This window comes from Micropterus salmoides, unplaced genomic scaffold (genome assembly GCF_014851395.1).
Source record: "Micropterus salmoides isolate LMB-PRFRI ecotype aquatic unplaced genomic scaffold, ASM1485139v1 Ms_hic_scaffold_11, whole genome shotgun sequence".
Classification (NCBI taxonomy): Eukaryota; Metazoa; Chordata; class Actinopteri; order Centrarchiformes; family Centrarchidae; genus Micropterus; species Micropterus salmoides.
The window spans coordinates 30,806,785-30,818,369 of NW_024040152.1; the positions used below are offsets into that span (position 1 = coordinate 30,806,785).

Sequence of the window (11,585 nt, forward strand, 5' to 3'; positions counted from 1 at the left end):
TGCCCTGTTGTCGTCACGATCTGCGTCAACCAGTAAAGGCCCCTTTTGTAGTCCAAATTGTAGTTTGCATTAACAGGCCTGTAAGATCTTTCTACCTCTTACTATTTTTTTTTTTTTTTTTTATATTAAATCAACCTGTTTTATATTTAAGTCAACGTAGACGTTTCTTTACTTAATATATAGCATTTATATGATTATATATTAAACAAGAAAAAGAGGGGGAAGAAATCTGCATTCTGTTTCTTGTATTGAACAGCTCATACAACAAATACAGTACCTCCATCCCACATAAAAAAAGAAAATTAAATTACTACAGCAGTCAATATGACCAAGGCCTCTTCTTGAAATATTGACTCATTTCCTGGAAGCCAGGGTGAGGGGCCTCCAGTCTGGCTTCACTGATTTAGCTCACGGTCAGAATGAAATTATCAGTAAAACACAGCCCAGCACTGCAGACATGGGGAGAGCTGTGGGTGGATACTGAAGCTGCTTTACTGACACTGTAATAAGGAAAAAAAACACAAGTGAACAAGCAGGGTTTGGTAAAAAAAGGATGAATGTTTTTATTTTAAAGAAGTACTTTGTGTTTTGGCTGCTTTATTTTATTTTATTTTTTCAAAACACACATCTGTAATGTTCTCACTGCAGCTCAGCAATGTACAAAACTCCCCTGAAATATATTTATGTGGAAAACAAGGATAAATGGAATGTTATGGCCAAACGCATCTCTTCTGGGTTAAATGAGAAGTGAGTAAAAGCCAACAGTCCAACAATGATAACTAGCCAATCAGGAACACATCAATTAATCTCAGGAGTCAGGTACATGCTTATGACACGTTTGGTGTGCAATCAACTCTGATACAATTTATGAATCACACCTCCAGCTACAACAAACCAGTGCAGTCCTAACATGTTACTCAGGTTATGTGGGGAACAACAGCTTACACAAACCTTTATCTGTTAAGACCATGCTAGGAAACCTTGGAGCGTACATTGTCCCATTTAATTCACTTCAAGGCACATTACAAAAGGTATCTCGACCAGCAAACAACCAGGTGAAGACGTGTATGCCGTCGTTCTCTCCTAACTGGACTCCTATCAAAAGGTGCTCTGCTCAAACTTCTAAAATGCACTATTTTAGCTTTAGATTGGTCCCAGTCAATTGAAAACCAATTCTGTGACAAATAAAATGACAAGAGATCCAACAGGGAACAAAACATTCCACATAATGGGGGTACAAGGTTTCATTATTTAACAGCTTGTCTGGCGGTTACCTTTCAAAAAACGGACAGCTTTGCTTTGGTTTCCTCAAAAACAACAGTGGGATAACCTGATAACATACACACACACACACACACACACACACGAGCCCATCCAGTGGGTAAATACACACACTAAGCGGTGAGCAACCTGACAGCTTGTATGGATCCATGTGACAAACAAAACCTATGAAAAAACACGTGCTCATAAAACAGACACTAAAAAGGTTAACATTCTAGCAGAGTTTGAAACATCAGCAAGGCAGCTCCCCATGAAGTGTCCAGTCTCACAAAAATACATATCTGACCATTATTGGGATGCCCTGCAAAATGTTAATGGAAGAACAAGTGGTGCTCTAGAAAACCTCTAAACGCATGCATGAAATGCAAATTTCATTACACAAAAACAAATGTCATGGCTGACCTCTAGGCTCTGGAGGCTTCCCACGTATCTATGGTAGGATGGACAGTCAACACAAGTCACTTTTAAATGCAAAGTGTGACCACAGATGATCAACACACAATGCAAAAACAAACCTGTCAATTTTTTATTTTTTTTTTGCTTTGTACTGCACCTTTCGTACGCTTCTTTTAAAGCAATTTGCTATGATACAGTACATTCATCAACAGTGGCAAGAAGTAAAGGAAATTATATCATCGTGCTGGCACCAAGATCCTGAGATGTTACTATTTTTTAGATCTTACATGAAAAATATACACACAATCATTTGATCTAGCGCTCCTGCATTTTGACCTTAAGAAATAAATACCCTCAGTTATGCACATATTACCATCTAAAATCTACTTATAGAAGTACCTAATCCCAGGTACTGGTGCAAAATAGGAGTCAGTTTTAAGCGACCCAGAGTGTTTCACTGGGAGTACATCCAGTACACCAGCAGGCCGACAGTCAGAGCTGCCCCAGCACTGACGGTGAGCAGAATGGGTCTCCAGTACAGCCACTTCTCTCGTTTCCTCTCCGAGTCGGTCAGTCTCTGTTTCATCTGCTGGACCCTCTGTGAGGTGCTGGAGATCCTCTCCTCACGGTGTCGCTTTCTGACACTGAAATAAGAGACGGGTAGGGGTAAGTAGTCAGCAAACAACAGTGACAAAATCCAATCGATCTTGTGCACAGTGCTCCAATGTGCCAGAGAATTAAAGAATCATTACATAAGAATGACAAATGAAACTGTAGGAAGAAGAAGAAGAAGAGGGTTAGAGATCAGTTTCTCTAGGTAAACAAAATCATTAAACTGAGCTTGGAAAGCAAGTCCGTTCACACTGTCGAATCCAAAGCTAGTGCAGTATTTAAAACTTTCTTTACAATGAACGTGAGAAAAACTCCTGAGCTGTTACTTACTGCCCAGAGTTCTCTGCCGTGTTGTGGTCTTGGCTGTCTGGATCTCCTGCCGGCAGGTGGTCTTCTGAGGCAGCCTGAGGCTCCAGGCAGGGTCCCGGCTGACCGTTGGGCCTGCTGTCGTTGAGGTGAGGTCTGGGCGGAGGTGGTGGAGGGGGCAGCTCTGGCTCCAAGTTATCTCTAGACACCACTCTCTGCTTGCAGTGCTACAGGCGAAAGGACACAAAGACACAACACGAGGTGAATTCCACCAAATTCAACTTTGTGTTTATAAATTGTTTTAGTTTACACAACAAAAAAAGAAAAGTAAAATGGGCAAATAGAAATTCAGATTGTTAAATAGCCTATGTATATCATATTAAGTTGCATTTGAAGCTCCTCTTGGCAGAATTTCAAGCATGAAACTAGTGGCTGTGTTTTCTGTGGGCTTCTCAAAGGTAGATTTCCTTTGCCAAAGGCACTGCAACAACATTCAAATGGCAGAGCTAAGCTGCTGAAAGACGTTTAATCTTATACTGGTAGACGTTTTAACCCATTAACTAAATATGCATACCAATATGCACTTTTCACAGAAGACATTTTGACATGTCACAGTAGGAAAAGCATAGGTGTGAGGTGCAATTTATACTTATGCGACAAATCAACGGCATAGCCTGTGCATAGCCTTGTACCCTATGCTGTCACCTACGCTGTCGCCTGACATGCACCTCCTCAAAAATGTAACTACAAGTCGAGGCAATGCAGACCATAATAACTGTGATTGGTCGGGTGGGTAGCCTCGCAATGCCTCAGAGCCGACAGGAAGTGCCCATGCTTTTAAGCAAATTTTCCTAGCGGCCAAATTAGCTGCTGTAACATGTTGGATCTATATATTTGATCGTCGCAACCTGAGCGAAATTACTTGTTCCGCTATTAGAATGTGATCCATTCAGTAGCTAATTTTTGAAAAGTCACAGCTGCACGTATACAATTTTACCCCCATTCACGTTAGCCGAGGGCTAAACCGGAAATTAACCTGCTCGGCCGGCAAAAGTCAACACAGTGTACACGGTGTAATTGCAGAACGACTGAGACACAGACGCACAAGTATAAATTCCTACCTACGTGCGCATTCACATAGCCCTGACGCAGGAGTATAAACAAAGCTTAAGGTGTAAAGTAATGATGGCTTAATCCCATTTAGCTGCTTCAGCTCAAGGGTCCTGGTATTGTGCATGCTGGATCACACTGTCATGGCGTACTGGTACACTTGAATGGAACAGAGCCATTGTTAATGTTATCATTGACTACTTATCCAATCTACTATGAGGAGTCAAAATGTGTGCTGTGAAAAGGCCTGTGTACTTGTGGCATGTGAGTACTGAAAGAACAGACTGAAATCTGAACTGATCCTTTAAAAACAGCTAACTCAACTAGACACAATAAGGTGAAAATATGAACACAGCCTATAAAACAGCTTATGTGTATATAATCACTGACTGTTTATAAAGATTGGACAGCAAATGACAGCTCCCCAAAAGTGAAGCCACAACGTATCAACATATCGATCGCCTCCTGGTGGTGGCTACAGTATAGGTCATAATCCCCTCCCTCTCTATGTTAGCTGATTGGACATGGGCCAAACTAACAAAAAATCAAAGTACACGTCAAATATAAACTGAAAGTGCAACAATGCCTGTTTCAGCGCATTAACTAAAACTGTATAAAACAGACAGCACGGTGGTTTCAGTAACAGCCTGTATTCCATGGAATCAAGTTGCAGACTCAGGCAATCACGTGTACAGTCTCAAGAGGTCAGACTTTCACTGACACTTGAGCTCAGCCCAAAGGTGTAATTCATCTCATAACAGCCCAAACGTGAGCCTGAGATGTTGTACAAGTGCAATGTTACTCCCCAGCTTTGTGACTGACTTACCTGTGCTGCTGAGTTGTCTGTCAAGATGAGCTTGGCTCCCTCGATGACAGCCATGTAGGAGAAGCGGAGCTGGTCGGGGGTCTGGATCAGGCCCATGCGGTATTCCCTCATGTCCAGTAGCACCTTCTGTATGTCCACTGATGATGGGTTCTTCCTCCTGTCCATCTGCAAAACAGTGTAGATTTGTGTAGCTGAGTGTTTTTCTACTTTCCTACCTCATGTCACAAGCCCTCAGATTTATTTTGTGACCCTTTGGAGGGGGAAGAACTCTGGGTTGGGAACCATGAACTTAAACTACCTGTATATACATTTGTTAAAACTTGCTCTACTTGGACCAGCTACAACAGCAAAATACTACATGTGCATTGGAGTATCAGTATTAATAATGTATCAGCCACATGAGACATTTTTCTGCACAAGTACTTTTACTTTTGATACTTTAAGTATATTTTGCAGGTAATAAAGCAGATTTAGAAAGCACGACTTTCACATGTAATTGCTGTATTACTACTTTTACTTCTTCCACCACAGTCTATCCCACTTCCTTTCTCCTTTTCAGGTCTGTTTGTGTTCCGCCAACTCAAAGATTTCATTTCTGAATGGGTCCACTTCCCACAGGATCCATTTCAAAATGATCTCTTTCACTTTTAAATTTCATGCTTCTCCAGACCTCAATCTCTAAAGTTGAAGATTGTAACTGGTATTCAGTGCCAAATTATGAAGACTTACAGTGTTTATGGTCATCCCTACCAACTGTCATTCTATGGCTGAAGATAATTCCTCACAGAAACAAACAAACAAACAAACAAACACAGAAAACGTGTAGTTTGTACCAGTACAATCACATTCAGTATTTACATCATTTATTACTTTTCTTTTTAAAATTCATCAAGCCAGGGGTTAACGCATTTAAGTATGATACCAACATGCTAAAACTTCTCCCTTTGCAGCCGTCACTAAGTATAATCATAACATGAATATCCCATTACTCTCTTGCCATAACTTGCAGATGTTGTAACCCTTTTGTTTTCAACATTGGGCAACATCCCTCTTAAACGTTGACTGCACTGGCTTACATTGCACCTCGCTTTTCTTACCAGGACCAGGCAGGTGTCCACCAAGGCGAAGGTCCCTGAGCGTCCAATCCCAGCGCTGCAGTGCACCACTGCTGGCCCATGCTCTGAGCCCAACGAGCCGGACTCCCGAACATTGAAGAGGAAGTTGAGGAAGGAGGCGGGAGATTCTGGGACACCAAAGTCAGGCCACGTGGTGTAGTGAAAGTGGTAGATCTCCCTAGACTCCCCCGTCTACAGCAAAAAAACATGATGTATACAGGTTGATTTGTCACATCGCACACCTATGACATCACAACATTTATCATCTACATACATTTAGACTTCGATGCTGGATGTTACAACAATATAATAGTTACAAGCAATAAGGTATTCTTTATACACAGTAACAGACTGCAATTTTCATAAACTAGACACAGAGGAATTGAGAGTTTTCACCTCGCAAAATATCATCTCGGAAATTGCACAACTGCACATTTAAAAATAGTTGTTATCTAACAGTCTGCGTTTCATGCTCACCATTGTGTTTTGCAGTTCTAGCGTTCGGATCGTGTAATAGGATTGGTCCTCCTCAGAAAGTAGCCTGACAACAAACCCTGTGTCTGTGAAAGACATCTGCAGCTCCTCTGTGGTGGGCCAGTACTGTGCACACTTTTCCTGTTGAGAAAAAAGAACAAACTTAAGTCTTGGATGGGAAGCATTATGCTCATAATCTCCTGAAGGACAAGCTGACTGAAAGCTTGCAGGTTAAACACACATTGATAGGGTATTCATCGCTGGGTGTTCACAGACTGGATTTTTAAGAGACGCCATGAATTCATGGAATCCATCTTTATCAACAAATACCATTACTAATGTAAAGCCATGTGCTATGTACAAACAATGCTTATAATGTTACTCAACCTCAAAAATATATTTTTTTGTTAGTTAAACTGAACAAAAAATTAAGGAGGTGGTATTATGCTAATTTTCAGGTTCAAAATCTTATTTAGGGGTTGTACCAGAAAAGGTTTACATGGTTTAATTTTCAAAAAGCACCATATTTTTTGTCACACTGCAGCTCCTCTTTTCACCCTGTGTGTTGAAGGCTTTGTTTTAGCTATGGAGTGATACATCTTGTCTCTAAATGATCTTTGTTGGGAGTTGCTCATGCGCAGTTCCTACTTAAGGACTACTAGCCAATCAGAAGCAGAGAAGGGTGGGTCAGTGAGAAGCCGGTAAACAGGGCTTCAGTTCAGCTGTATATGTTGCCGACCAGCTTGTTGAGTTTCAGAGTGGTGAGTTATTAATCTTTCATCCATAAAGTTTTAACTGAGAACATTTGCTTTCATCCCTGTGACGTCACAGCCTTTATTATAATTATTTTTTTACTTTCATTGTTAACCTTCCTGGGCAGAGTACGGGTTTCTGACGGGGTCAGTGAGGGAGCACAGGAGGAGCCACCAGCGGTTTTCCTCTGCTCTCTGGACACAACTGCTGCCTTTCTCTTCGTATCACTTGTCGATAGACTTATTTGCTTTTTGACACAATCAGCGCTCCGCTGGATGCCGGATATGCAGCGGTGACTGTGTCCACTATTTTAGCCCACCCTCTCTTTTTAATCTCCCCAGATAAGCGTTACGTGAATTTGGATTTCTTGACGGAGGTCACCAACACCCCTATGTCATCTGTATTGAAGTCCAATGATAGTTGGATAATTTCTGCTCCATTTTCAGTGTAGGCTATGTAGGCTAAAACAGCGATTAAAAGCCATTTAGCTCGGCGAGATGACAAAAGTTGCATCGGTTGCTAGATAACAGACATAAAAGTTAATAACCAATGTTGGATTGAGTATTTAGGACTTCCTAACCTGAGATAAGATAGGATGAAGTAAGATAAGATAGGATTCCTAAAGTTAGTTAGGATTTGCTTCTGTAATACCAAATTATACCAAAAAAATCCTATCTTAACACTTAAGAACTTTCAGTAATACCGTCGCTGGACTACAAACGAGCTGTTTTTAAGCAGTTCAGAGCAGAGTTTTCTGTGGGAGATGGGAACTCCCTTTGGGCTGGACTTTGGGCTTTTTCACTTTGCAAACCTATTGCATGCACAAAAAGGCATATAACTCAATAAAGGAGAGGGAAAAAGCCAAAAAGCATGATTCCATCTCTTTAATAGAAATTAAAAATGGAACCTTGCCAACATTTAAATAGAGATTTAGTCCCAATGGACAGAATGACATGCAAAGTCAAACAATGTATGCAAGGTGCTCTGTGTCTATCAAGATGTGACACCTTAAAACATGTCTCAGACAACATGGGGGCTTAAGAAGTCAATGATCAGCAGGTGCGGAGGTGTACTCACAGATCCCTTTTCAATGATTCTGTTGAGCATAATAACAGCTTTGGAACACTGCTCCCAAATCATCAGCCAGAAATGACCACATGTATTCCTCAAAGGCCCCTGTGGAAGCAAAAGAAAGAAATGTACACCTGCCGTTATCAAAAGTTCACAAAAAAAACTAGATGAAATCCTGCACGCTCTTCTTCAAATGGTCCACTGATTGATTCGATATAAACTTAAGCAGACAGTGACATTGCTTGTGCAACACCGTACCTGAGAAAGAATGTAAGCTCTTTGGGCTTCCTCCACCATGACTAAACTTGCATTGATGTAGTCATTTTCAGAGTTTTCAAGTTTTACCCGACTGTGATCATCTGAAACCAGATGATCATAGGAGCAATTACAAATCAAGACGTCATTTCGCAGTAATACAAATTTTCATTAACAACCTCACTCGTCGTATTACTCACATGGGCTGACGTCTCTGTAGCGGTTCAAATTCCGATTCACTGGAAGTTTAGCCACTTTGTAGGAATATTCGCTGGCTTGGTTACGGATCTCCTGTTGGAGGGGGAAAAAAGAAGACATGTAGGAAGTTAGGACTATCACATTGTGTTGACTTAGATGACGTGATGAGAGACACTTGTGAGACAAATGTGTTCATAAATGTGATATACACCTCTTGCCTGACTGAAATGGTGGCTAGTGATACTGACAGCATTCATGCAAATAGCCCCACACACACACATAAAAGGTCTATAATACAGTATGTCTTTGTGCTGGAGTCATTTGAACTGCCATGACTTGTTCTGATCGTCATTTTGATAACGTTATATTTTGATGTTGAGTGCGGTGTTTTTATTTTCATCAAGTGTATGGGATGAGACCAACGACGATCTCCAAGCCTCAGCTGGATTTTAACTTTGTTATCTCTTTTTCAGTAATAAATAAACAGAAACGTCTATTACGAATACTGATAACAATAAAATCAACTAAAGAAAAACACTAGACTTTGACAAACAGGAGGATAGTTACACTTAAGTAAACATAACACACATTATATATTTATATACACACACAATTCCAATTTCTCAACAAACTATGACGAGAAACTCATCTTCATTAATTTGTAAACTTTTTGTTTACACCGGTATTTTAAGTGTGAGCAAATATTTTTCTGTAACTTCCAAACAGAGTATCAGTTGGCTACAAAATCTCCAGTTACACGTTATCCTCCATTTAGTAGCTAACCAATTTCAGTCTCCGAGCCACAGTTAAACCGGAACCGAAATATTACAAACCAAATACTGGGCTTTTAGACAGCTGGTGGGGAAACACATGCGCTCTTCTCTGGAAGTCCTGACGAGTTCTCAGAAACTGCAGCTGACGTCTGCTAGCGTCAGCCAGCATTAAGCTAACTGAGCTCAACTGTGAAGACTGTGCCGCTGCACGTTTTCTGGCTACAAGCTTTCTAGCTACGGAAGTCAGCGACTAACAAGCGCGAACTGATAGTTTCCTCACTTTCTTCTCTTCACTAAACACCATCTACGCGATGTGATGAAGCCCATTAAGTTAACACACTTAAACGAGTCGCACAGACGGCTAAAAGTAACAGAATACCGGGGGAAGTAACGGGCTGGATATCACATTAGCTAGCTAAGTAAGTTAGCAAACGATCGTCATAGAAACACGAGAGGCCCAGTGTCCCGACTTAACTTACATTGTAAAGGTTTTGCCATTTCCCGGCCGAATCAATTTCTTCAAACTCTTGCTCCATTGTTGGTGTAGTTAGTGCCCTGCGACACTTGCTGGATGATCACAAAGTTTCTGCAGCACCGGTCACCAAGTTACTCCTTTCTGTCAGCCATCTGAACAGCAGTGTGTGTGTAACCCTGGGGATCCCTGCGGGGAGTCTGCTGCTCCTGCTGCACAATACTGATGCAGGCTGGCCGACCTGGGTTGCCAGTTGTGCGTTAATCTCAACCCACCAAATGATCATTCGAGTCATGTAACAGCTGTACGGATGTTTTATTATATATATCGACATATATCACACTTTGATCCTAGCAGTAAACAGAATTTGAATTTTGACAGTTGAATAGTTTGAATAGTTGAGCCTAACCCGAAATTAGTTTTAATATTTAAATTTTTTTTATTGTTCTGTCACGTTATACAGATGGAAACTTTAGATTAACAAATGCAGTAAACATTATATAAACATTTCTGCCTCACAGTTCTCGCGCCTATAAGTCTTCAACATAAGCGTCGATGTAAATGCAGGTAAAATGCTACCAAATCTGGCAACCCCAGTGACCGCAGGACGTCAGTTCAGCAAAAATCTTATCAAGATGTTGCTAACGTTTTACGTTTTCTTATGTTTTCAGAATACATTATGGTTATTGTTCGACAGTCAGCATAAGCATTTCATGAAGAACCTCAAAACATGATTTACTATTTGTATGCACTGCAGAATTAGTTGCATTATTGTGGGCACTGTGGCGGGTGGAGGAAGAGGGTTTGGAGAAGCTTAAACTATGTACAGATTCCTTTCTGCATTGATGGCATCATTGGGTGGGGGTGAGGGTGGTAGAGCTAGGCCAGACATAGTTGTGGAGATTTTAATGATGACTTTTAAACTGGAGAGGTGGGGGTGTAGTGTGGGTTTTCTCTGGGTTCCGGCACGTGTGTGGCAGACCGGGTAGCTAAGGCAAGTTTGAGCAGGGATAGTGTAGATGTGCAGGTGCCACTTGGTAGGAGGGAATGGCCTCAGCACCATCAGTGAGAGACTGAATCATCTATGGCAACAAGAGTGGGATGCAAACAAAAGCGGAGAGAAAGCTGAACAACTTTCGACCTGCAGTTCAGCTCGGAAAAAATAAAGTGGCCATGCCTGGATGAAGTTAAAGTGAGCAAGGCTAAGACTGTACAACATGTCTTAATTTACTGCCCGCTCTATGCCAAGCAAAGGATGCGATTATTCATAAGATTACGCAAACTGGGAGCCATCAGAGGATGGGTACATGGTGGCCATAAAGGGATGGACATGGTCAGAAACAATGCTCAGGTAGGCCGTGGCATTTAAACGATGCCCAATTGGCACTAAGGGGCCTAAAATGTGCCAAGAAAACATCCCCCACACCATTACACCACCACCACCAGCCTGCACAGTGGTAACAAGTCATGATGGATCCATGTTCTCATTCTGTTTACGCCAAATTCTGACTCTACCATCTGAATGTCTCAACAGAAATCGAGACTCATCAGACCAGGCAACATTTTTCCAGTCTTCCACTGTCCAATTTTGGTGAGCTCTTGCAAATTGTAGCCTCTTTTTCCTATTTGTAGTGGAGATGAGTGGTACCCGGTGGGGTCTTCTGCTGTTGTAGCCCATCCGCCTCAAGGTTGTGCGTGTTGTGGCTTCACAAATGCTTTGCTGCATACCTCGGTTGTAACGAGCGGTTATTTCAGTCAAAGTTGCTCTTCTATCAGCTTGAATCAGTCGGCCCATTCTCCTCTGACCTCTAGCATCAACGAGGCATTTTCGCCCACAGGACTGCCGCATACTGGATGTTTTTTCCCTTTTCACACCATTCTTTGTAAACCCTAGAAATGGTTGTGCGTGAAAATCCCAGTAACTGAGCAGATTGTCAGGCCCG

The 11,585-nt window shown here is 41.6% G+C and overlaps 1 protein-coding gene across 1 annotated transcript; it reads right to left on the reverse strand.

The window, feature by feature from the left end:
• Nucleotides 1–596: 596 nt before the first annotated feature.
• Nucleotides 597–9,856, reverse strand: ptpn2a (protein tyrosine phosphatase non-receptor type 2a). The gene is made up of 9 exons (XM_038712248.1): nucleotides 9,650–9,856; nucleotides 8,400–8,490; nucleotides 8,203–8,303; nucleotides 7,951–8,049; nucleotides 6,124–6,261; nucleotides 5,629–5,838; nucleotides 4,532–4,696; nucleotides 2,620–2,822; nucleotides 597–2,321 (listed from the first exon to the last, which is right to left on the reverse strand). The coding sequence occupies exons 1-9, from the start codon at nucleotides 9,704–9,706 to the stop codon at nucleotides 2,132–2,134; spliced, it is 1,254 nt and encodes a 417-aa protein (XP_038568176.1). The 5' UTR covers nucleotides 9,707–9,856; the 3' UTR covers nucleotides 597–2,131.
• Nucleotides 9,857–11,585: the final 1,729 nt, after the last annotated feature.